Source organism: Lepisosteus platostomus, chromosome 4 (assembly GCF_059453375.1).
Source record: "Lepisosteus platostomus isolate fLepPlt1 chromosome 4, fLepPlt1.hap1, whole genome shotgun sequence".
NCBI lineage: Eukaryota > Metazoa > Chordata > Actinopteri > Semionotiformes > Lepisosteidae > Lepisosteus > Lepisosteus platostomus.
This window is the reverse complement of record NC_142614.1, coordinates 41,338,654-41,366,324: the sequence shown is the minus strand read 5'-3', so window position 1 is coordinate 41,366,324 and position 27,671 is coordinate 41,338,654. Positions and strand designations below refer to the sequence as shown.

At 39.5% G+C, this 27,671-nt stretch overlaps 1 protein-coding gene across 7 annotated transcripts in view; it reads left to right on the top strand.

Annotated features, from left to right (window-relative positions):
- wdfy3 (WD repeat and FYVE domain containing 3) overlaps positions 1-27,671 on the top strand; it is a 160,513-nt gene that overhangs the window by 33,825 nt on the left and 99,017 nt on the right. For all 7 annotated transcript variants that reach the window (XM_088629498.1, XM_088629499.1, XM_088629497.1 and 4 more), the window contains exons 3-8: positions 702-825; positions 10,310-10,419; positions 18,464-18,625; positions 19,429-19,621; positions 21,322-21,508; positions 26,475-26,641. In XM_088629498.1, the coding sequence (XP_088485624.1) occupies positions 702-825; positions 10,310-10,419; positions 18,464-18,625; positions 19,429-19,621; positions 21,322-21,508; positions 26,475-26,641 (943 nt within the window). The remainder of the gene's footprint in view (positions 1-701; positions 826-10,309; positions 10,420-18,463; positions 18,626-19,428; positions 19,622-21,321; positions 21,509-26,474; positions 26,642-27,671) is intronic.

Below are 27,671 nucleotides of genomic sequence, written 5' to 3'. Positions count from 1 at the left end.
TAAGTATGTAGCCTTAGCAAATTACAGTAGATGTCTTAGAAATATTGTACTGTATGTGAGCCTTTTTAGTTAAATTTGAATTTTTTCTTAATACAAAGTACACTGATCTGTGTAGTTTTACAAATATAGTGACATAAATATAGTTGTAGGAAGAGATGCCGTGGTATGTGGGTAATTGCTCTCTTCCAAATCCATTCACATCTTTAAAATCAATTGTCATGTGGAACTGGCATAGTCATTAGTCACAAGTGGAACAGTGAGACACTTAAGTTCTATGTGAAATTGGTCTAATTGTGGTTGCTCCACATCTTCAGATACAAATCTAATTAGAATTTCTTTGCTTTCATTAACATTTCTTATGATATGTTTGTATTTCAAAGTTTACACACCATTTGCTAACTATACTTTTGGCAGGCATGAAAGGTTTCACAATCTTAATGCTTAAATCACATACAACACATAGATCCACCACTAAACATTGTAAATATCTATAAATGATGTCCGCAAACGAGGTATATGTTTACCTTCAACACTTTGAATTTCTGTTAAGTTGTGTTTCTTATGAACAGTGATGCCGATATGAAAATTATGACTTCTTGGAAAATCAAAATGTACTGTAGTGCTTTGAAATTTGCATTGGTGTAATTTCATGATACTGTTTTTCTGAGCCAAGCTGTTTTTTTCTCGTCCCTGTTACAAAGGTTTTTGGGAATGCTCCTCCGAGTACAATGACTGAGAAATTTTCAGATCTGCTGCAGTTCACAACTCAAGTGTCACGGCTGATGGTGACAGAGATCAGACGGAGAGCATCCAATAAATCAACAGGTATGTGTTGTGCATGTGGAGAGTACAAGGTACATGTACATTAGTGCTTCCATCTGACACTTTATTAAGATTCTTATTTACTGTCAGTTGGTCTGCAGTAGGTCCTTGTCTAGTAATAGTCATGAAATGTTGACCTTTTTGGATACAGAATAGCACTTTATTATCAATATATTTTTTCTTTCTCAAGGATACGATTTAATTTACCTTTCTGGTTTTGCTGTACAGAAAACATGTTTGCATCCTCTGGTTTCTATAAGGAAGATCAGAAATGACTTATATAATTTAACAACTTGGTCATTGGGCAAACAGCTTCTATACAAGCATAATTTGTATTCTTCTTTATCTTTGCGTTAATCATCTTGGAAAATGACTGGTCGGGTTTGGAGCATAAGTTTATTTTGATATTTGTTTAGATTTAAAAAAAATGCAATCAAATAGCTGCATTGTTTGAAGTGTATTTTTAATTTAACACCAGTTTGATTTGTGCACCAATATAGTGAGAGAGTAAAGAGAGTTTACATGTTTGGTTTGGTGTAAATTTGTTTCCATTTTGTCCACTACCTGTACACTGATTATACACAATGCACAAGACTTTTGGTGATGTCATGACAATAAGTATTGGTTTCTGGTTTGAGTAAAATATAGATTTTTTATTCTTGTAGTCCCATCTATAGATGCAGCCACCCATAGAAAAAAAATAGAAAATGCACCCCTTGGGAGAAAAAATAGAATCTGTTGAAGACATTTGTTTTTGATACTTCAGCAGCATATATACAATATTATTTTTTTCTTTTAAATGTGAATTATAACCCATGCAACAGCAAACAATAATAATATGTAATAGCTAGTTCAGTACCTGCTAAATTATACATTAATGCATTTTGTTGCTGATTGGTACAGTTTTGTTTTGAATTAAGTGTCTGGCTTGTATTATTTATAATTTAGAAGCAACTACGAACTGTGGTGATAATTGGCTTCCCGGGCCCCCAGACAACATTTATTTGGGTTGGCTGTTAATCCTGCTGCTCGCAAAGCTCCAGTCACTGCTTCCAGGCGTTGTAGATGTTGTTCCCATGTCATGCTATGGATCACGACGTCATCCAAGTAGGCAGCTGCAAAATCACAATATGGTCTCAGTATTTGGTCCATCTTTGAAACGTTGTGGGAGCGCCATGCAAACCGAAGGGTAGGACCCTATACTGATATACCCCTCAGGTGTGGCAAAAGCGTATTTTGAGTATAGTTAATCTATACGGGGCATGGGGTATACATCAAACAGCGAGATCTCATTTAACCTTTTGAAATTGTTACAAAATCGAATAGTTCCATCCGGCTTGGGGATCAGAACTATCGGGCTAGCCCACTTGCTATGGGATTACTCGATTATTCCCATTTCTAGCATCTTTTCCACCTCTTCTTTAATCAATTTCCTTTTGGCTACCGGTACTCGATACGGGGGTAGTCTTACCTTCTTCCCTAGTTCCGTGATAATCTTATGTCGTATAAGATGGGTTTGACCAGGTGTCCAGGAAAAAACGTCTTTGTTTTGGGATAGGAATTCTTGTAGCTCCTGTTTCTGAGCTAGAGCCATGTCTCCCATGGCTACAGCACCCGTTTCTTCTTCCAAAGGGTCAGGGGAGAAGTGGGTGAGCAGAACTTCAGTACCATGCCATTTCTTCAACTAATTGATGTGGTAGATTTGATGCTGCCATCTTCTGTCGTGTTGCTTGACCTTATAATTGACTGGACCCACTTTTTCCACCACTTCATAAGGCCCCTGCCAGGAGGCCAAGAATTTACACTCCGGGGTTGGAACTAAGACCAGTACTTTATCCCCAGGCTGAAATTCCCTCGCAACAGCTCCCCTATTATAAATTTGTTTTTGTTGAGCCTGGGCTTTCTCCAGGTTTTCTCTCACTATGGGAACAATAATGTTTATTCTTTCTCTCATCTGTTAATGATGGTCTGTAAAGGGGAAGTTTGATGCTCCCACGATTCTTTGACCACATCTAATAGGCCCCGTGAGTATAGTAATTCAAATGGGGAAAATCCGGTCGAGGCCTGTGGCACTTCTCGAACCGCGAACATGAGATACGGGAGCAGCTGATCCCAATTTTTCCCAGCCTTTTGTATAGCCTTCCTCAGCATGCCTTTCAGGGTCTTATTAAAACGTTCTACTAGACCGTCGGTTTGAGGGTGATAGACCGAGGTTCGGATCTGATGTACACTCAGTAGCTTACATAAGTCTCGCATGACTTTAGACATGAAAGGAGTTCCTTGATCAGTTAAGATCTCTTTCGGAATTCAGACTCTAGCGAACAGTTGTACTAGCTCCCTAGCTATGTTTTTGGCGGTGGCAGCTCTCAACGGAATGGCTTGGGGTACCTTGTAGCATAGTCCAATATCACTAATATATACTGGTGACCTTTGGTGGTCCTGATCAGGGGCCCCACCAAATCCATCCCAATCCGTTCAAAGGGGGTTTCAATAATTGGGAGGGGAATCAAAGGGTTTCTATAATAAGGTTGTGGAGCAGTTTTCCGACACTCAGGGCATTCCCGACAATACTTCTCGATGGCCTTATAGATCCCTGACCAAAAGAACCTAGTGAGTAGTCTCTCGGACGTTTTCTTTACCACCAGATGTCCGCCCAGGAGGTGGCTGTGGGCCAGTTGAGGAGCTTCATCTGGTAGGCCCAGGGAATCAGGAGTTGTTCCACTTCTTCATGTCCCTTCTGCTGCACCTGATAGAGGAGATTGTTTTTTTATCATGAAATACTGGTAACTCAATGTACTAGGATCAGTATACCACTTCCCATCGATTTTCCTGACATGTCCCCAGGCATGTCTCAAATTTCCATCTTCTAATTGGGCCGTCCCAAACTAACCACGATATTCTGGTGGCTCCAAGTCCGGTAAATCCATATTTATGAATTCATCTCCCAAGTTCAGATCCTCCTTCTTGTTGGTCCGTCTCATCAGGGATGTTAGGGGCGCCACCCTGGCCTTCAGGACAGGGAAATGGCCTTCGCCTAGCTGTTTGGACAGTGTTCCAAATTTGGAGGAAGTTGGGACAGTCTCATCCCAGTACCACAGGGTATGGCAACTGCTTAACCACTCTGACAGTTGAACAGTATGTCCCCTGTTCCGTGGAGATGCTAATTTCTACCGTCGGATAGACCTTGGTGTCCCCGTGAATGAAAGTAATAGGTATCCCCTCTGTTCCTCGGATCTCCAGTTCTTCGGGAAGTATTGTAGGGGTCACCAGGGTCACAGTACTTCTGGAGTCCAACAAGGCCTCGACGGGTTCTCCCCCTATCTCGATTTTCGTAAGGTGGGGATCCTCGCAGGTTGGGACATGTGCGTAAGGTAGTTACACTTGGCTTCATCTCTTGGGTCTACTTGCATGGGTTCAGACAGGCAGGGACAATGGCTGGCTAAATGCCCTTCTTTTTTAAAACATCGTCGGGTATCTTTCCATGGTCAGGGCCTTGAATCTGACATTTCCCGAAGGGGTTTCTTATACAGTGAGGCCCTCGATAATCACTGTACTTTATCGGCCGATACTTCATTTCAGTTTCCAGACTCTTGGGCTTCTTCTCTCCTCTTTTCGAAAGTCCCCTTTTTCCTCCCTAATCAAGGCCTCCGTGGCATGTTGTCTGTCCACTAAATCCACTGCCTTATCCAGTGTCTGGGGATCCCCTTCACTCACTTTTCTTTTCAGATGAACAGGCAGACTCCTCACAAAGTGATCCAACACCACCCGTTCTACCACCTGTCCTGGGTTTAATTCTTCTGTCTGGAGCCATTTCTTTGCCAGATGTACCAGGTCAAACATCTGAGACCTAGTAGACTTGTCCATTTGGTATCTCCAATTGTGAAACCGGACTGCTCGTATTGCCATTGTTACCCCTAGTCTTGCCAAAATCTCCTTTTTCAGAGTCTCATAATTTTCTGCATCTTCTTATTTTAAATCATAATAGGCCTTTTGGGGTTCTCCAGTTAAATAAAGCACTACTCTCCCAGCCCATTGCTCCCTCCCTGGGCAATGCATTTCTAGAGGCAGTTCTTTCAAATGTGGTTAAATAAGCTTCCACATCATCAAGTTCTGTCATCTTTTGGAGCCCAATTTGTTCAGCATGAAAGGTGGTTCTCCCTGTTACTGGGGTCTGTCTGATTTCCTCCCCTAATCTTTGCAATTCTTCTCTCACTAATTTCTGCTCCTCTATAATTCATTGGTTAGTTTCGGTTTGAATTTGATTTGCCTCCTGTTGCTCTTGGATAGCTTCTTGCTGTCCTTTTAAAGCCTGAAACTGGGTGAGGGTGGCCAGGGACAATTGCTGTATTAACTGTTCCATTGTTTGTTTTCTCCACACACGCAAAGCGAAACCCACACACACACACACAAAAAAAACTTACTTTCTTCAATTCTCAAACCCGAGCAGCGGGTGCCCGCATCCTCCACCAATTGTGGTGTCGCCGGGGGAAAAGCAGGTGTAAAAAGGATGTTACTCACACCACACTGATCTTCTCCGTTTTTTGTTCGTACATTTTCCAATTCCGATCTGTAATCCGTTTCCAGTATCCTTAAACAATCCAGATTTCAAAGTCTGTATGTCCACACCAATCCGTACCGTAACCAAGTCGTAATCCGTAAATCGTAGTCGTGAACCGTAAACCGTAGTCCGTTATTCCTTATTCCTTTCAAGCACAATCCTAATCCTCTCCTTCCTCCAAAATGCATTCACCTTATCGGCTTCCACGCTGGCTCACCGTTTCTGGGACATTTATATTCTGTTTCCTGATGTAGCTCAGCTGTGTCTCCTTGTTTCGCTGCCTTTTCCAATAGCGGGTCAGCTGGTTATCCTTGGCAGCCATCTTGCCCAGGTCTATATCTAGTATTTTCAGTGTTTCGTTCCGGAAATACCGGTTATAAATGACCCTCCCCTGGGTCCTCTTACAGAACCTATGACATTATGGGAAAATGAGGAAGTGTCACACAGCCCAAAGGCAGTGATTGCCTTTTTCCCTGACTGGGAATCATAGATTGTGTGAACACACCTTAGCCATTTGAGACACTCAGAGATCCTGCTGTTATGATTTTATGCCCATGGAATATAGCTACCCTTGAGTTACTTACAATATACAGTAGCATTATCCCCATGTTGTACTACTGTTCTTTTTTTGTTTTGTTGCATATAGTTAAGCCATTCCTTTATAAAAAAAAGAAATCAAAACCAGGCCATTTATCCTTTATCTTATTATAACAATGACTAACAATTGATTCTAATTGATCATCCAAATAATGCCAATCAAAGAGGAGAATTTTACTATAGGCAATACCTAAAATTGCTTTTGTTTTAGAGTAACTATTAATTTAACCTTTAATTGTCTTGTCTCTATTTTCAGTGCCCATTATAAAACAAGGACCTTATACAAAATAGTTTACACACAGCTCTAATGAAATAATACTGCTTATCAGTATATGTTCAGTTAAAAAATGTATTGCTGTTTTGGTGCAAGCTTTCTAAACACAGCACAGTCAAATTAAGTTTATTTTAAAAAGGGACTTGCGTAGATTTTTTTCAGTTAATTTAGTACATATGTTGCGTAGATTTTAAAAATACTGTGAAAAAGTAACAATGAAAAGTAAACATAATCTTAATAATTTGGTAACTGTGTGAAAAGTAGTCCCCCAGCCATGAAATTGTTTTGATCTCAAAGAAAGGATTTATTTCTTGATGGAGAGAGGCAGCCTAGTTCAGCACAACTTACGCTGTATGTTTCACTTTCCTTATATGGCCTTGTCATCAATATTCATAAAAAAACAAGAGCCCTTGGAGTACTATAAGATTTTAGTTTTTGGGGTCTTATATTTCTGCCGCATTGAGGTCAAATTATTTCCGTCTGTGGCATAATTCTAAACTTTGCCCCTACTTATTTGTAGATGAAGCCTAGCTTCACTTTCATGATTTAGTTTCCTTTTGCTTGGGATATTGCACATGGTGTTTAAATTGCTCTTAGGCATATTAAAATGTTACAGGCAAGCCAGACAGCTTCCAGTGTCCTTGATAGATAGCACAGGATCAGTTCAGTGTTCTTGGACACCATTTGAATATATCATTGTGTTCTTTTTATTATTTGTTGTTTCTGTTTGCAAAATAGCACTGTGGGTAGCCACTTGGAAGCATTTTATGGTTTGGTGTACACAATATTTGTCTATTATGTCTCTTTATGTGTTTTGTGAGCTAAGGTAATCTAACACCAATCTTTTTATAAACTGTTATAAAGTACACTTTCCTCAGGGGAGATCATTAAACTCACTAAAAACCTTCCCAACAAAATTAAAAATTTAGAGCAGCTAAACATTACATTTTAAATCCTAATGTAAAGATATTTACCAAGCCTTTTTGGAGAGAGTTAATTTCAGTGCTGAACAGTGTTCTGTTTACCCTCACCCACTGCTCAAATAATTAGCATTACTCAACATTCAGTAGTTTTTATGATTTCCTTAAAAGCTTTTTTGTGCCTTTGGAAGCTTATGTCTCTAAATGAGATCAAACACATGTTTAACTTGTTAAAAACAAACTAAAAACAAAGCATATTAAAATAACTGAATGATAGTTGTAGCGTCCTCTCACGAGACACCAGTAATGTAGGGGTTTGTGCATTTACTGGGACAATTTTTAATTGTAGCAGTAAGTCACAAAATGATTCTTTTGATGGTATTAGAATCCAACCTAGTGGGATAACTCAAACAATGCACACACACAGGTACTAATACACGAGAATACATTTATTAATACATAAAAAGTGCATATAAACATAACAGATCTTATAGTGAGGGTTAGCAGAATACAACAGGTATATATATTCAATCACAAAGAGTTACAAATACCAAGAGGGACATACGCTCAGTATATCATTCATTTAGACCGTTTCGTAAATGAACTTGGTTACAACTTCTGCACTAGATACTCAAAACAAGTACATCACTCATAGGAATTAAATTGATATCAACTGGTTGAGGTAACAATTGAATTCTCGAGCGGTAATGCAGAAAGTTGAATACTCATCCAATCTGTGGGGATTCAGATCTCCCGCAGACAAAGAAGCAAAGGCGGGCTTGTTGCTGTCCAATCGGCACTCTCTGGCTCGGTGCCAGGCTGCTGTTGCTGCGTGCGACGTGGTGGAGATTCCTGCGGAGATTCGCTGCTGATGCTCTCTGAAAACCAGCTAGTTAGTGTTAGCTGAAACTAGCAAGAGTTTCTGCAAAGGAGAAAAGTGACTGCGGGTCCCAGCAGGTCAGAAGGAAGACCGGTTCGTTCCTGATGAAGCGCTAGTCCTGAATACTGATTCTGCTGTCCACAGTTCTGACCTGTTCACGAGGCTTGCTGATGATGCAAACCTCGGGTGGATCCTTTGCTTACGCGCTGGCAACCTCCGTTCTCGACTCTTAGAACAAAAGTTAAGTCCTGCACTCGGACACACTGGCCGTTACGTGGTGGTCCAGGCTGAGCCGGAGAATGTTCAAGAGGAGCCCTGAGGCTGAAAGTCCAGCAGGCGTGCTGCGAGAATGTTCTGCTCCTGGGAACTGTTTCCCTTGGGAACTGTTCTGCCCTTTGGAACCGTCCTACAGGCACTCTGTGTTGCCTGTTTTTACCTGGAGGAACTGCAGCTCACTCATTGGTAGAAAGTTTCATGGGCATCAGAGACACATGTGGGGTTAACCTGCCCTACCAGTTCCTGATTGGCTGATGATGAGTAACCATGCCCTCTGACCTTAGAGTTGTAAACCAACTTTGAATAAGACTCTCCATTTTAATCCCAGACTTTAAGGTGCCAGATAACCATTTGTTAGGTTTCTGGAGAATCTCAGCATTGGGAGTTGCTCCTTATCAGGACACTCTATCAGCTAGAAAAACACCTTAATTGTGAACCAAATGGAACCAAGCACCACTGAGATGAAGGAGAGAGGGACTGGCAAGGGATCAGAAAACTTCCTGTACTTTAGATAGATCGATACTTTATTGATCCCATGAGGGAAATTGCAGTGCAACAGCAGCTTGACAGAGCTTGCTCTCCTGATGAGCTTGTTCAGCCTTTTAGAATCAAATAAGCCTCGCCGCTACATAGTGTTTCCAAAATGTCCACCATTGACTCAAATGAGCACAAAATGCATTTTTCCAGAGGTCCTGCAGTAGAAAATAATTAAATCGCCCATGTTAAAAGTCATGTAAATCTCCCTGTGACAATAGGTGTTTATTACAAAATCATCACTGTTGAGCACCGTGAAGCACCCTTCATTGCCCTTATGAAGTGGCTGTCATCTGAGTGTTACATAATTTTAGATGTAAATAAATTATACATCTTATGGTTATGCTGTGGCTGTCATGAATCATCAATGTTAATTTGCCCTTCAGTCATATAACACTTAATATAAGTACCTGGTGAGGTGTTTTACTGGTTATAATGGGTGATGGTATTGAGTACTATTCAAAAGGACTTTGTAATTGGGTGAAAAACCATTTAATATTAGTATTAAAAAACAACAACACTGAATATAGAAATGAACAATTAAAGATGCTTTAAGGTTTTCTGTCCTGTGACCTTTTACTGTTGTGCTGTGGTTAGTGAATTCTTTTGCATTTTTCTTTTATTCTTTTGACAAGTCTTTTGAGATCCATTTCAAAGCTTAGTTATGATAACATACCTAGAATGGAGGTAAGAATACTGGGTAGTCACACGTGTACAATTATATAAGTAAAGAGGTAAATCACATATATTTTCCTACCTTTTTCTTAATTTATGCCTTAAGTTTGAAGTGACTTGTTTTACTCTGAATATCATATTAGTTTAGGGTAAAATATCAATACAATCAAAAAGGCTGATCAAATCTCAACTGTACTGTGACAAATGTTGCATAATACCCTGCCATTTTATATTTTGAATAGAATGTTTTCAAAAAACTAAAAATGTTCAAATATATTTTACTTTTTAGTAGGCAGAATAATTATGTAGTGAGCTTCAAATGAATTGCTTATGATTAATCCCTGGCAGTTCTGTCTGATGGACATTCCGCTAATTAAACTTTTCCTAAATTAGTTCTAAACAAATATATGATTGTCAGCATTAGTTTTCCCCATGAATTATTATTAATTTCACAGTATTTAACATTACAGTGTAATGAAGTGACTGTCTATTTTGATGTCCTACTATCCATTAAACTTTCATGTTTATGTCAAAGATGATGACTACATCACAAGCACATGCATAATACTTTATTAAAGCTTTGTTTCAGCTAGACTTGATTTTGACAGATGGTGTTGAATTCTACATTTTTTTGTTTTCCTTTACTTCAAGACAGAAGGTTTGTGGGCATATTTATATATGTATATGTATATATGTTTTTTTGAGGATTTGTTTAAATCAAGAAAAGTAAAAGGTTCCTTCTGAAGTGTTAAGTTTTAAGTTATTTCTTGCAGAGGCAGCAAGTCGGGCCATAGTTCAATTCCTGGAGGTGAACCAGAGCGAGGAGGCTAGCCGAGGGTGGATGCTGTTGACCACCATCAACCTGCTGGCATCTTCTGGACAGGTCTGTTTGTGCAGGCTGCTTTTCTGTCCACAACTCAAAACTGTTTTAGAGCTTTTGTTGATGTTTGATGTCTTAATATTATGGTTGTCATGAACTTTAGTAATACATCAAGCTTTCTTTACAATATAGCTAAATGTGTCAGTTGTTGAAAATTAGAAAGAATGAGAAAATATACAGTCAACTTATCAAAGACTGTAAAAGGCTCCTAAAGTAATGAGACTGCAGATAGCTTAGCTTTTCTCTAGAAAGACAAGGGGTAAAATTTTAATCAGAACTAATATTGGGAAGATCACCTTGTCTTGACTTAAAATGGTCATTTTTTAATCTAGTTTGAAGAAAAAATACAAATTTAGGTTCCACACTTCAATTTGTAACAATTATAATCATTTACTAAAGAATTCTGAGAAAGATTTCTATTTAGAGCTTCAAGCTGTAACTGTAACAAATGCCTTGCTGGCACCTACACTCTTAACGTCATTAGAACAGCAGTCTTTTCTTCACACTGTAAAAGAATTCCCTTCATAGCCAGCTTTTGCGCTATTGAATTAATTCTTTTGCCAGCTGATTTCTGTGCTGCCTTCTAACAGATAATGAAAGCCCACCCTCTCTTGACCAAAGGTCAGTAGTAATATTTCAGTGTCTGATACGATAGTGACTGTCCATGGTGCAATGAAAGATGTAACCTTGACCTCAGTCTTTACTAGCACTATTATTTTAAGAACATAAAAAACCTTGCAATTAAAGATTAGGTTCTTATAAGCTAATTGAAAAGACAGAACATGACAGGGTAGACTGATCCAGTCTCTTGCAGCTCTGGGTAAAGAAGTGCCAACTGCACTTGCTTAGTTTCACGTTTTAGTTTGACCATTTTTCTGGTCTCGTTCTTGATGTTTGGGATTTTGAACAATTTGAGATTAACATGCATTTTCATAAACAAATTTGAAAAGATAAACCTTTAGCACAAATATGTTTATGAAAATGTTTTTGCTTTGTATTGTAGGGGTTTTGTGCATTTACTGGGACAATTATTAATTGTAGCAGTAAGTCACAAAATGATTCTTTGATGGCTATTGGAAAACCGACCTTGCGGAATGACTCAGCAATGCACACAAACAGATACAAATACCCAAGAATACATTTATTAATATATAAAATGTGCATATAAACATAACAGATCTTATAGTGAGGGCTAGCAGAATACAAAAGGTATATATTCAATAACGAAGAGTTACAAATACCAAGAGGGACATACATTCAGTATTCCATTTCGTAAATGAGCTTTGATTACAACTTCTACACTAGATACTTTAAAGCAAGTACATCACTCATAGGAATTAAATTGACATCAACTGGGTTGAGGAAACAATTTAATTCTCGAGCTGTAATGCAGAATGTTGAATACTCATCCAATATGTGTGGAGTCAGATCTCCTGCGGACACAAGGGAACAGCGACAGGCTGTTTCTGTGTCCAATCGGCATCCTCTGGCCCGGTGCCAGGCAGTCCTGGTTCAGCGTGAGGTGTGGGAGAAGGAGGGAGAGATTCCTGCTGCGGCGCGCTGGCAGGGGGCTCTCTGAAGACTGGCTAGTTAGTCCTGGCTTAACTAGCAGAGTTTGTGCACATGAAAAATGACTGCGGGTCCAAGCAAGTCACACTCTTTAGACGGGAAGAAGACCGGTTCGTTTCCTATGTAGCGCTAGTCCTGAATACTGAGGTTCAGCTGTCGACAGTTCCTACTGTAGTTCACTCGTTGATCAGGCAAGCGTTTGCGGTGGGGTACCGGCAGTTCACGAGGCTTGCTGCTGGGCTAACCTCGGGTGGATCCGTCCGACGTGCAGGCGACCTCCGTTCTCGACTCTTAGAACAAGGTAAAGTCCCGGCACTCGGACACACTGGCCGTCACGTGTTTGTCCAAGCTGAGTCTGAGAATGTCCTGGAGGGGCCCCTTCTGGGCCCTGTGCTGCCTCTTTTATCTGGAGGAACTACGGTCCTTCATTGGTTGAATGTTCCGTGGGCACTCGAGACCCACATGGGGTTACCCTGCCCTACCAGTTCCTGATTGGCTGATCGAGGTGGAGGATGAGTAACAATGCTCTCTGACATTAGGGACGTAAACAACCTGGGATGAGACTCTCCCTTGGAATCTCCCAGATAGTAAGGCGCCAAAGATGACCATTTATTAGGGTGACTGGATAATCTCAGCCTTGGGAGTTGTTCCTTATCAGGAAACTCTATCAGATAGAAAAACACCTTAAATCTGAACCAAATGGAATGACCTCTCTGTGTCCAGCACCACTGAGATGAGGGAGAGAGGGACTGGCAAGGGAGCAGCAAGCTTAATTCCTGTATTATTAATAAGACTTGCCGCTACAGTATTAGCTGTTAGAAATGTTGTCGTGCGACATATTGATTGATAAACATACCTCATGGATCTTCTGCTTGAAAGAATAGTAAACTAGTAAAATGATCAGCCTTTTCACTACATGAAATGTGTGAGCCTTTAATAATAATATACCATGAGAGATATACAGTTGTATTTTGTTCAGTGTTCAATTCCTGTAGTTTCAATAAAGAAAACGTAGTTATAAAGTTTACATTGGTAACACATCTCCTGTCCTAATGATAACTTGGATTAGAAAAATTTTAGAAATGTTATTTAAAAAATACAAAATGAAGTTATCCATAAATGGATTTTTCTCGGTAAACCTGTAATGAAAAATATATGTGGTCTGTAACCTAAAAACAACCTCTGCATTGTCTTCTGAAAAGAAAGCAAGAATACATATTTGTATTGTTGTTGAGAGTCTGATTCATCTACATGAATAAGCATTGTGTGAGTTTTTGTTGAAAATCTCCCACACACTAAAGACTGTGCAGAAGTACTTATCATTTTGTTTACATTTCAACTAAAATCAGATTTATGATTGTAGGAGGTGAAGTTTATCAATGTCTGTTATAACAGCATCTGTTGCTTAAATAATTTAGTTTGTCTGCTTTATCCTCTTCATCACCGTTATGTGCTTTATTAGTGAATAAATCTTTACATGGGTAGGTTTTTGTTCCGAGCGTTTGACAGTTTCCCAAGGTAGATTGTGAAGAAATGAAATGATAAAATTCTTGATCAAATTGATCAAAATGATCAAATTCTTTGATAAAATAGTGAGGCAAGAACAAAATATACAAGAAAGTAGAACAGAGAATTGCATGCAACTCTTAATTGTGTATGTAAGAAAAAGATTTCCGGAAAGATGATAGAAATCATCACCATCAGCCGCTTTTAGTGTGCTATGAGATAAGGGCTTCGCTCAAGTCCTTCCACAAATCCCTATCTTCAGATTCTTGCTCCCACAAATTACAATTTTCCAAGAGAATTTCCTGTCGGTCTTCTTTAGTCTCTTTTGCAATTCTTTTCCAAATTTGTTGCTCTAGTACTGATCCATTCTTCTTGCTTTATGTCTTTTATTCACCCTTCCAATAATGTCGCCTAACTCTTCTTTGCTTTGTCAGGAGAGGGACATACAAATGTGTTAAATCCTAGTGCTTTGCTCCACTTTTTGTATTGATGCAAAGTATACAGTACAACACCAGTCTGTTAAAATCCCAAAGACAATGCTTTTCCCTTGGGAAAACACCCACGCAGGAAGCCATTTCACTTTTGCATGAAAAAAATCTCCTCCTCTACTTAATCCCTAATAAAAGAATAAGTGGGTGTCTTATGCAGAATCATAATCTATAGTGTCAGCTGAAATGGAAGTATATTTTTATTAAGTAACGTGCATCAGAATTTTAAGAAGATAGTGGTTTATGATGAAAGTCTATGAAAAGGAGCAGGAAGAGTATTATGCACTGAAATTAATTTCCAATGAGGAAGTGGCTAAGCAGTATTTCAGGATGTCGAAAATAACGTAATAATAAGAAGTACTGCTGAAGTTGGCGAGAGAGAACTTGATAGTGAAGGTCACTGTGAGGCACACTGCTCTTGGTCAAGAGTGCAGGCATGTCTAACACAAACCGTCAGAAATTTCTCTGGCAGAAATTTGAATGTACTGCTTTTAGAGGCGAAGCAAGACAAAGCTCCAGCATGTCAAGGCTTATGTTACTTTGCCACTAACTCAAATCAGAATCTTGACCTGAATCTGAAAATCTGTGGCAGGATTATCCATTGACTGCCACAGTCAACATGCCAAGCTTGAGCAATTTCTCAAAAAGAATGGGCATAATCCCAGTGTGCAAAACTGCTAGTGACTTTTGCAAAAAAAAAACCTGCAGCCCTGGATTAAGAGCGTAAGGGGAGAACATTCCAGCAACAGTCCTGGAGGGGATTATGAATAGAGCATTGAGGCTGTAATTTTGCTTCTTTTTTCTCCTGTCCCACTATGAGGATTCACTGGGGCAGGCTGAATTTTGTTTTTGGCCTCACTCCTTTTCTTCCAGAAACCGCTATTTTATGGAAGCTTTTTTTTTGCATTTGACGTTTGACCTTCATCTCATCTTTAAAAGACTTCCTTACGCGCCTTCAAGTTTTGATTGAACACATTCACTTAAAAAACCCCGTATGTGCATCATTTATAACTCAACAATGGGAATTTATCAGAACAAGATGAATACTTCTGAAGAGCCAAGTATGTTATTCACTCACTTGCAGGTCTGCTATGTGAATGAATACTTGTGGTATTTTCATAGTGTTTTTGGCTAAATGTAATATGTCTCCACACTGATTGTCTATAAGGGAGCCAAGTTGCACAATCTAGAAAGAAGTGCTAAATAAAGCCACTGAAAGTGCAGTAGTTCTAGTTCCTTTGGGTTTCAGAGATCATGATGAGCTTCCCCTGGTATTTAGCTTTGACAGCTCCTCAGAATGTGCTTTTTTCCCCAAATTAGTCACATCACAAATCATACTAAGCACACATAAAAATAAAACACATTCAAGTATTTAATACATTGTCCGAAAAGTACAGATGATCTACTTCTTATATGTTGCTTTGCCTTTAGAAATCGGCTTCTGTAAGATGTTGTAGTGTGCTCTCTGAAGGCACCAGTTCTGTAGGGTTTGGGCATTTACTGGGACAATTATTAATTGTAGCAGTAAATCACAAAATGATTCTATTGATGGCCTTAGAATCCAACCATGCGATATAACTCAAACAACGCACACACACAGGTACTAATACACGAGGATACATTTATTAATCAATAGAATATGCATGTAAACCTAACAGATCTTATCGAGAGGGTTATCAGAATACAAAAGGTATATATTCAGTCAGTTACAGTTACATATATCAAGAGGACATACGTTCAGTATTTCATTCATTTAGACCGTTTCGTAATTGAACTTGGTTACAACTTCTACATTAGATACTCAAAACAAGTACATAACTCTTAGGAATTAAATTGATATCAACTGGTTGGGATAACAATTGAATTCTCGAGCAGTAATGCATTGAAGTTGAATACTCATCCAATCTTTGGGAATTCAGATCTCCTGCGGGCACAAAGAAACAGTTTCAGGCTTGTTGCTGTCCAATCTGCGCTGTCTGGCTCGGTGCCAGGCTGTGATGTGCGGCTTGTGACGGTGCGCTGCTGATGCTCACTGACCGGCTAGTTAGCGTTGGCTTTAACTAGCAAAGTTTGCGCACAGGAGAAAAGATGACTGTGGGTCCCAGCAAGTCAGGAAGAGGACCGGTTCGTTCCTGGTGAAGCGCTAGTTCTGAATAGTGGTTCAGCTGTCCACGGTTCCGACCTGTTCACGAGGCCTGCTGCTGGTGCTAACCTCAGGTGGATCCTCTGGTTACTCTCTGGCAACCTCCGCTCTAGACTCTTAGAACAAAGGAAAGTTCTGGCACTCGGACACACTGGCCGTTCCGTGGTTGTCCGGGCTGAGTCTCAGGATGGTCAGGAGGCGCGCTGCGAGAATGTCCTGCCCTTGGGAGCCTTCTGCTCCTGGGCTGTCCTGCCCTGGAATTCTCCTTTGAATTCCCTTTAGAAAAGTCCACAGAATTCCTACTACAGGCTCTCTGTGTTGCCTGTTTTTACCTGGAGGAACTTCAGCTCGTTGATTGGCTGAAAGTTCCATGGGCATCAGAGTCCCACGTGGGTTACTCGGCCCTACCAGTCCCTGATTGGTTGATCAAGGTGAGATATGAGTCACTTACTCCTGACACTTAGGAATGCAGTCCAGATGTCCATCTGGCACTCCCTAGACAGATAGGCGCCAATGGATGACCATTGATCATGATAGCCAGGCTTAGCTTAGTGCATCCACCTTTGGGAGCTGTCCCTTATCAAAAGAAAACATCTTTAAATCAGCCTGCATGAATAGTTTCTCTGTGGCTGCACCACAGAGATGAAGGGAGAGATGAGGCCTCATTTGGGAAAGCACAGAAACACTTAATTCTGTCTTATTAATAAGCATTGCCGATACAATGTTAATATTTTTTAGACATTCTAATACTTCAGATCCTAGGCTATCCATATCTTTACATAATAACCTCTATATAACTGTTCTAAAATGTTTTTTTTATTATCTGGTATGTAGGGGGAACATTTTATAGCTAAAAAGAGTCTGAAAATGACAATGCGGAAATCACATGATATGTGATCATTGTGCCAGTCTGAGCATGTTGGGCATTGTGGAATCTTTCTTATATTGCTTTGTTTGTTTTTAATAAAACTGAAAGGGGAAAATGCTGTTATTGCTTTTATGCTTTACTTTCATGACATTTTCTACTTTTATTTTGAGAGTATGTTTGGAAAAAAAAATTAAAGCTTATCTTAGAAAAGAATTGACCTTATGTCATGCAATATATATATTGCGCATCAAAGACTCCCATCACTGTGTATCCAAGAATGTTTTTAGAAAGATAAAGTATAATAATATTGATTAAATGTTTTGGCATCATTTTGATTAATTGAACATTCATGACTAACCATGTGACAAATGAATGACTGTTACATGAGCACTAAATCACTATATGTTAAATGTCACCAATGTGAAATTTTATGCAAAATATGAAAGAAAAAAAACCAAATGAATCTGGTCTCCCCAACATGTCAAGTGGCTTCATATTATTGGAATGTTGGAGGCTAGAATCAAATCAGTGCACTGTTGCTTTTCATCTGATGTGGTGACAGCAATTTCTAACCTGTAAAAAGACTTTACAGCCAAACACAGTTTGTGACTGATTCGGGAGGCCATGAGTCAGGACACTTTAAAAGTGTTGGAGATGTCCAAATGTGTCTGGGCAAAAATGTCTGTTTGCTGCAGAACTCCACTTATAGGGATTGATGGCAACCTGACTACAAAGCACTATATTTATCAGCTCCTGGTATCTCATTTGCTGTTTTTCTGTGTGCACAGTCTGATGTGACAACATTCCAGCAAGACAATGCCCATTGTTAAGCTGCTTGTGTAACAGTGGCTGACTTGGAAGATAAGAACGTAATGGTTATGTTATTTTTGCCGTACTTGATGAGTCTGAGGCAATGTAAAGTACTTCAGGCTTTAGCTGAAAAATATTTTAGCATTTCATTAGTCTGTATTTTCATCCTGGTGATGCCATTAATAATCTAGTAATTAAATGAGATTCACAGATCATCCCTGTTGTTGACAAATGTTAAATCAGAATAATTAGTTCACTGATTTCATGTCTGTTCAACAAAATGTCAGTACACCTGCTGAAGAAAATATTTTGTATTTTTCATGATAGTTTATTTCTGAATGTATTGTGGAGATAATATATATATATCTTAAGATATATGTTATCAGTGTATCTTAAAAAAGATAAATATATAGCTTTCTGTATTCCGTTTCAATTTTGCATTTCTGAAGTAGCTCTTGACATCCCTGTTCAGAGTTTCTGTTCTCTCCATGAGATTTTAGAGGTCCAACTCCGTGCTTTATTTGTAGATATGTGGTCTTAGGTAATTATTGGATGTGCCTTTGATGTTGATAGAATCAGATTTCTTGATGCCACCTTTGGTTTTTAAAATCAAATAAAAACAAAGTGATATGCATTTGTGTTTCTCTTTGCTTCTTTCCCTAGAAAACAGTGGACTGCATGACTACAATGTCAGTGCCATCCACGCTGGTCAAATGTTTGTACCTGTTCTTTGACCTACCCCATGTGCCCGAAGCCCCAGGGGCAGCACAGACAGAGCTGCCCCTCGCCGACCGCAGAGCTTTGCTACAGAAAGTCTTCGTGCAGGTCAGTGAGCTGCTGACCAGACAACAATCGGACAACATTGCAATCTGTAATAATGATGTGGACAGCATGCTTAATGAAAATCCTGAATATAAATGAACTAACATTTAGCAGCATTTCTCCAGTAACATTCCAGCGTGAGTGTGACAAATACTACCATAGGGGAACAGAGAGGATATTTTTCAGCACAGTAAATCTACATTCAACATGTCTTAAACAGTAAATGTTTTGTAAAAGTAAGAAAATTTAAGTTTAAGCACATAAAGTTTATTTTCTACTTTCTATCGGATCGGCATGTAATATAATATTTCTGATGGAAGTTTTTGAATTGGAGGATTTTCCGAATTGTTCCAGAAAATTAAGGTGTCTATACATACTGTACCTCATACATCAAAAGCAGGTTGTAACACATGGAAGAAGAAATACAGCATTTTCTTGGCAACTATTGTTTTTGTGTTGTGATTCCATTGCAGTATCAAGCTAGAATTTGAAATTTTAAGGGACTATGCTGATGCTTATTTTTGGTCTTTACTAGGGACGTATTTTAAGTCAATAAAGAGCAGGGTTTCAAGATGAACAAATCCATCTGAAAGGAAACAAAGAAATGGAAATTCTAGTTATTCTATGGATATTATTGAAGGGGTTGGGGGAGCTATAACAATATGATGTCACATTGTTAATTGACTGTACCAATTTTCATGGTTTTAGTGTAGGGCATGACAGTATTTTAAAGTGAGTTTGGTGGGTATGAGGGTTGAGATAACAACTTTGAGCAACCCTCACAGATTCTCTTCTTTCTCTTACAGATACTTGTGAAGCTCTGTAGCTTTGTGTCCCCAGCAGAGGAGCTGGCTCAGAAGGATGACCTCCAGCTCTTGTTCAGTGCAATAACATCATGGTGTCCTCCCCACAACCTCCCCTGGAGGAAGAGTGCAGGGGAAGTGCTCATGACAATCTCTCGGCACGGCTTGAGTGTCAATGTAGTCAAATACATACATGGTGCGTGTCCGATTGCTGTAGCACTGTGAACATTATGGGCTGCTAAGTCAGCCTACTGTTTTCATGGTCTTAATCTCCAAGTTTTGTTCAAATAGAATTTTAAGCCAGAATGGCTAGTAAAACATAAAAAAAAGTTTGAAATGGCAGTATATGAGAGCAGGCTATGTGGCCCATTTTATTTGATTGGAATTTTAGCAGCTGAAATTTCATCCCGTTTATTGAAAGAGCCCACAGCTTGGGCCTTGAGTTTAGACACCCACCACCCTACCCATATACATACTAATTCACAAATTCAAAGCAAAACCCAAAAAGAAAATAGTATATTGATTGTTGCCAAAGGTACTTTCACCCAATACTTAGTTCACAGGTCTGAATACTTATAGTATAAAGTCAACACATTTCATTTTTTTTCTCTTTAGTTACATTAACTGTAACTTATCACTCTTAGAAGTCTTCAGTTTGAGCATTTATGTTTTGAGTAAAATATTACATTTAAAAGAAATATTTATACATTATTTTGTACATTTATTGAAAGGAACATCTTAGGAAGAGTTTGATTAGTTTTGCAAGGTTACAGATAGCTGATGCATGTGAGGCTATAAAGCTGTATAGTTGTTTGCAACGTCTAGTTATTATAAGTGCTGAGCAGATAATATTTTTTATCTTTGTTTGGTTTATTTTTCCTTTCTAAACATGAATGACAGTGTTCTTCAAATCTGTTACTTGTATAGTATGTTAAATATGCAAGTTTTTTAGGGTGACCGCTATTGGAGAGCCCTCACTAACTGTAGCAGAAGTAGTGCAAGATAATGATCACTCAATGGTTCAACAACCCATTTAAAACAAACAGTGGAGGATGGCAGATGCAAGAAAACAAAGGAATAACAATGCAAGTTCATGTGTTGCACAGGGCAACTTTATTGTGAATGATGATGAGACTTCACGTTTTGGATGAGTAAGAGAATGTTTATAGAGGCACAATCATGATATATAAATATATAGCCAATATATTTAAAAAATCCGCGGCCAGAGAAATGTGTGGACCTCATATAATTGTATGCATCTGAATGGTATGTACAATAGTATGTCAATACAGGGTTATAGGCGTATAAAATAGACCACATAGAGAATATCCCTTATTAGTTTTGTTTCCTGGTCTCCAAATTACTTTGAATTCAGAAAACATTGCAACCTATAATAAAAAAACATCCAAGAATATTTTTACGCTAAGCAAGTCCTGTAGCTGCATACACATCTAATCCATTTCCAAATCATTGTCACTCTTTATAACACAGAGTGAAAATATTGTTAACATGAAACAAAGTGGAATATTTTTTCTTGGAATCAATTGGCCACTAGTCTTCGGTGGCTTTAGGAGTCATTTTCCCTCCCACAAATCTTTTGTTTCTAATCACAGTGGCAGAACCAAGGGGCAGTGGCAGGGGCAGTGGCACAGTGGCAGAACTTCCCCTTCAGTATGCTGATACTTCGGCTTTATGAACAATATGATTTGCTTTGGGGTGCAAAAATGTAGGGCTTGTGAAACAGAAAATTGTTGTTTACAAACATTTTTACTGTTACATATATTATTACCAATTACAGTCACCTGAAAATTATGTCAAAACAACTTTCGTATAATTTCAGGTCTGTTGAGGTCAGACATACAATTTTGATTAAAACAAAATATTATTTTTTTTCAGAGAAAGAGTGTTTGGCCACTTGCATACAGAATATGCAGCAGTCTGATGACCTTTCACCTTTGGAGATCGTGGAGATGTTTGCTGGGCTCTCATGCTTTCTTAAAGACTCGAGTGATGTATCACAAACCCTGCTTGATGATTTCAGGATGTGCCAAGGATACACTTTTTTGTGTGACCTTATGCTAAGGTAAAAATGAGTTTTGTTTTTAAATAACTATTAAATAAAGATTATACTTCTAATTTGCCATCGTGCTCCTTTATGGAGATCAAGGGTAAAACAGCAATGAGAACAAATCAAAATCTCCAAGAAGAAGACTAAGACCAATATAGTTTTCCCTAGAGTTTGGCAGGTTAGCACTGCGTTATTGCTCCTGGGTTCATGATTTGTTTTTTGCAGAGCTACCTTCTGTCTGGTTGCATTGGTTTTCACCAGGTTTTCAACTTCCACTTTCGAAAGACCTGCTGGTTAGGTTTGTTGGTGTTTATAAATTGCCTATATGCTAGTTTGTGGTAAGGGACTGACGTTCCATCCAGGTTTCAGTCATCACTTTGCTTCCAGGATAAGTTCTGAGTTGTTGTAGTCCTTCAAAGGAGTAAGTATCATTTTGATAATGGATAGATGAATGGATATTTTAGTTGGCCAGAGATTCATTTCCATCTTGGATTCTTGTGTGTTAGGCAACTAGAATCAATTTTCAGATACTTTAAACAAAATGGTTCTTTTCCCATTCAGACAAAATGTTGTAATTACCTTTTGAGTGTGCTCTTAACACTACTTCTTCACTGTTTGGACCTTTGCATCTGACCTTCCAGTATCACCCATCCCCCACACTGACATGGAACTTCACTTACTGTACCTTCAGCATGGACCTGAACATCTGTATTCAAGGTCTTGACCTGTTGTGAGACATTTCAGATGACAGTGGAAATCTTGCCTAAATGTGGGCATCTATCGTTGGAGTCTCTTATCCTGATGTGGATTAGAGAATCTAGGGATAGAAGTGATGTGATCCTTTAAATAAATTTAGACTTCTGTTCCTTGAAGTCTTGACAGAATCTTGAGGTTTATCTTATGGCTGCTGTCCTGCAGCATCTTTTGGCCTGTGATTGCCCTTAGAAACCGTTGCATTTGCCCGAGGGCTCACAGTTTTCCAGGTCTTGTCACTCTGATAGAATCCTCATTTGGTGATTCAACCTAATAAGCAATTATGATTCTAATAATTCTGTTGCTCTGTTTCCCAGTGTAATGTAGAGGCACTGCTTTGGCGGAGCTTCTTGATTAAGAAGTTTTGTCCTGGTTGCAGTACTACTTCTACTCTCTCTCAATATTTCTCCAGTCGAGCAGGCTGAAGCTGTGGCGGGTTAAGCTCTCCTGGATAGTCCTGCTGCCCTGGAATGCCAAACCTGTGCGTCCTCTTTTTTTCTGGGAGCTTGGCAGCAGGAATCCTCTTCCCAAAGCCGAGTGAGCGACACAGGGCTCTTTGCTAACTACTGTCTCCCTTCACCTGTGTATTTAAAGCCCACTCTGCTATTGCAGCTTGCACTGTAGCTCCACTTTCAGGTTTTCACTTTGCCAAGCACTACAGCTCCAGTTTTAAGTCTTCATTTCTCTTTGCACTGTGACTCCAGCTCCAAATCTTCACTCCGCTCTGCACTGCAGTTCTTGGCCCTTTGCTCTGGAACCCTGGACTCTTTTCTGCTGGCCTCCTCTTCCCCAACGATTCTGACCCGTTTCAGGAGCCAGCCTTCGTTGTCCAGGACCCCAGGGCTCTGTCCATGCAGTCATCCATCCCTCAGCCTTGCAGCCCAATTCCTGTTCTGTAGGGAGTTCTGTGCTAGCCTTTTCTCCGACTGCCCTCATTCATGCTGCCCTTTGACTTCTCTTTGAGGCAGCCTTTTTTCACCCGACCCTTGGTGAAGCTCTTTCTCACCTTCTTTTCTTAGGCTATATGGGTCACTTTTTTTCTACTTTTATTTTTTCCTTTTCCTAGCCACCTTCCAGCTCCCCAGTGGAGTCTTCTTTTTTTTTTCCTAGGGAGGCAGTCATCATGAATCTGCTCCGACGCTTGGTGAGCATCACCCCTTTAGCTTGAGCTCCCTGAGCATTCTTTTGTTATTGGACTGGGACCGTTCCCTGCATCTGTGCTGACCTGAGTGTCTGGGAGATGAGAGGGGACTAAGCTCCAGTCCTTGTTTCTATATCTTTTCCTAGCAGATGTCTCCACCCGTTTGATCCACAGGGCACCTAGGTATCCATTTCCGTCTGTACCCGGGTATTTTAGTTGGAGTGAGGAACCTGGGAGACCTATCTGACAGAGCACACCTGGCCTGGTCTCAGAGGAGATCCCCCATAAGGGTGTGCACCTTGATTCACCAGCTCCTGGGCCCCACCAAATGGATCACTATGTGCCTTACTGGTATTCGATGAGACTCCGCCTCTCACAGGAGCCTTTGGGAGAAGCACAGTGATGCCTGGTGGCTCCCCTAAGACCGTTGCACCTCACCTTTCCTTTTCTCTTGCTGTATTGCAAACCTTGCTCAGCCAGCCAGTTATTTATTATTTAATTTTTTACTGCCTGTCCGCCTGCATGCACCCCAGACTATTAAGAGGGCTGTCCACATAACACGTGTGGTCCCCTTTTTTCGGGGAGATTGACACTAGCTTTCACCCTGATTCCAGTGGACAGATTGAGATGAGGTATGCTTCTGGGGGCTGGTATCTTTCTATGCCAGCCCTTTTCCCTTTTTCACCTGAGTTGCAGACAGCTGGCTTTTCTTCATAAAACAGTCTTTGCTGTTTTCTCTTTCATTACTGACTGATCTGCTCTAATTAAGCCCTGCTAGCTAGTAATCTATTATTTTATTTTCACTTCCCTTTCACTTCATTTTTTCTCCATCCCAGAGCTCTCGAGCCCTATTTTCGGGTGTTTGCGTCACTCTCCAGTTCCTTGTGGTTAGGTTCTGACCAATCACCACCCGCACGGCTGTATCCAGCTGCATTGTAGCACTGCGACCGTAGAATGCATCCTTGTTATTGTTACAGCTATTGTGATTCTTGAAGTCTCTAAGAATCTAGATGCAATGGTTAACAACCGGTCTGTGTCAACATTTCCAATTTTCTGGAGCTTCAAAGCAAGGATGTGTTTGCTTGGTTTACCTTAGCTTACTAAGTTCTTCATAAATAATTACGAGTGTCATTAACAGTCTAAAAAGACCACAGGCAGGTTAAAAAAATGAAACAGGCAGGTACAGAGAGACAAAAGAATAGACTGAAAGACACTACAAGAGACAGAAACACAGAGAGGCGAGAGATCCTTGTCCAGAACATCTGGAAAGACCAGAATGGAGTTATTTTAACTTTCTTAAGAGAGCTTGCCATTCATTTGATTGGAACCTTGATTTCCCGTGTTGAGAAGCCCGCAGTTAAACACTTCCCTGGTTAGTGTGTGCATTTTTAGAATATTGAGATAGGTTTCCATTTAATTTTGTAGCATCCAGATTTACAGTGAGAGAGAGATTTGTAGGTTGTATAATGTTTAGTTTAGAAAGCAGCTTTCTGTTCTTTTAGCCTTTATAGGTGTTATATAAGAGTTGAATACTTGGTGACGGTCTGTAATTTTTCTGGGTGGTCAAGACGTAGGTCTCTGGGATGCCTTGTTAGTAAGTTGTACATAGCGTAACTTGTATGTTGTATGTTTATTTTGTGTGTTGTTTAGTATAATATTGCCATTATTAACAAATGTCTTTTTAACCTAGTGTGACTGAATTATTACTCTTTTCATCAAAGCTGTGCCAAAGAACAAAGAACTTGGGTGCTTACAGACTTACAGGCCAATCAATATTGTTTAGCCCCCATGGGGTAGCCAAGGTTTTCTGCTTCGATATGGGACTACCCCCGTATATAGTTTTCAGATGTGGTCCATTGTCACTGTATATAGTTTTCAGACGTGGTGGCTGGTGACTGGTGCATGCTCTGTGGTCTTGATAGTGTTTTATAGGATACTTTGGCAGGACCTGAACATCATTCGAGTTTCTCATTGCATCTTCTTTAGATAGGTGCCCTTCTTGTTTTATAAGCAGAGATACTTTCAGGAGCACTGCAGTTATTTTGTCTGGGGTTTGGTGACCTTCAACCACTACAGTCAGTGTGATCACAAACTCCAGCTAAAGCTGCTTTGTCTCTGCTGCCTTGCATCTACATGTAGTGTTCTTAAGGGCTGCTTTACTTGCACGTTATGCTCAGACTGCACACACCCGATGGAGGATGGTGGGACGTCTTTCAGCTACTTTCAGACCTTCATATTGTTAAAGTACAGGTTACCTCCTTGTGAAGATGGAGCTCCATGACCCCTCCCTGGCCCAAACTTCAATCCCATTTCTTTCGAAGATCTGTTTCTCCTCAAACATGGAGTTATATTAGGCATGCTTCTTAAACTCATGGTTCACACAATAGTTCATATTTACCTACTTCCTACATCTTACCAGGTATAGAAGGCAAGACATTACCTCTTGTTTGGGACATTTTCTAGATTTGAGTTCTCTTTTAGCCTGTGTTATAATGTTTCCAAATTATGTGGAAGACTGCCTGTCTTTAACTACACCAGGAGTGAGTTCTGCCTTCTGCAGCTGTGGATCTGACTTCTGAATGTTGCTGCCTAATTAGCCTAGGTTCTATGTACAGGGGATTCTTCAAAGCCTTGTGCTCAGACAGCTGTCTCATGCAGACCATGCCTCTTTACATATTGGATCTGTGCTTTCTATTGCTGAAGACATAAGAGTATGAGAAGTCTCTAATGACAGGAGGCTATTCAGCTTCATGATATAACTCCGGACAGAAAGCTGTCAGTGTCTGCGACCCTCCATGATTGGGTGTGAATTGAAAATCTCTGTCTTGTGGAAACATGGAACTAATCCTATATCTTTGTATATGCATATATGTTTATTCTCTTTTTATCTATAAAGTGTATGACTGATGTATACCTTTTAAATGAAACAACAGCAGCCAGCTTTCTTCTTAGGTTTCTGTCTACCAAAGTACCAAATTTGTGGGTGGACTTAAGTTTGAAGTGATTGTGAATTTTGCCAGCAAGAATTTTAAAAGATTCTTATAACAAGTCGGTAATCTTACATTTTTATTTCTCTGATTCTTTCAGATTAGAACAAGCAAAAGAAGATGATTCCAAAGATGCTCTGAAAGACTTGGTGAACTTGGTGACCTCTCTGACAACTTATGGTGTGAATGAGCTCAAACCTGCTGGTCTCACTACAGGAGCACCCTTCCTTTTACCTGGGTTTGTAGTGCCACAGCCCTCCGGGAAAGGTTTGTCTTATTTAATTATTTGTTAGTATATTCAGTAATTGATTTTTGCTCAAGTCTTTCACAGTGTAAAATTAAATTAGGGATTGGAGTCAACTGAATTTACCAAACGTTTCCAGGGTGGACATTACATATATTGTTTCAAATTAAGGGTGTGTCTGAGTAATTACTCTAAATAAAGGGATGTTATACATTTTGTGAGAGCATAGCCTCTAGAGATTCCTCTAGGGGAATGAAATGATGATCTGTTACCTCACCAGTTGGCTTATAAATAAGACAATCAAGTAAGACAATTATAATTAAGACAATCAAATCAATATCAAATCAGGTTCTGACACCATCTTGTTATGCACGAAAATTAATACAGATTAACAAGTATACACACCCCAGACAGGGGATACTGAACATCACAAGAGACATGTTTTCATTGTTCTCCAGCATAGCGTACTAGCAAAGTAATAACCAGGTGCTAAAACCTAAGAATGACATTTTTTTTTACAATAACACATCTAACGTATCTACAGCTGTCTGTAAAAGGGTCTTGGCTTTTATAGGCATGGGATCACAGAGCTTGACAAAAGAGACACAAGAGCTGCATACAAAAAGAGTTTCTTAGAAAATAAAGATCCTAATCAGCAGGATTACCAGGGCTGGTTCTCTCTGAAACAAATGGCAAATATATTGGAACTTTTTTCCTATTTCAAATAATATATCAGTAAACAAGTGAGACGCTTATTTTAACCCAGTGAATATCACAAATTGGAAATTAGTATTTCCGTACGTATAAGTAAATGGCCCCTTGCATGAGGCCAAGTTCTAGTTCTGAAGTTCACTCTGTTTTGTCACAATACAAGAAACACGTTTTCTTTCTCTTCTCTCTATAAAGTTCCCTAATTCTATGTGTTTTTTTTTATCCTGCCCTCTCTATTGATACTCTGAGAAGGTTGACTGAAATATTTAGCCATGATTAGTTTAAGTCCAGTTAAAAATCCCAGTTAGTGCAATTACCTAGTCATGTTTGTTTCTTCGAGGA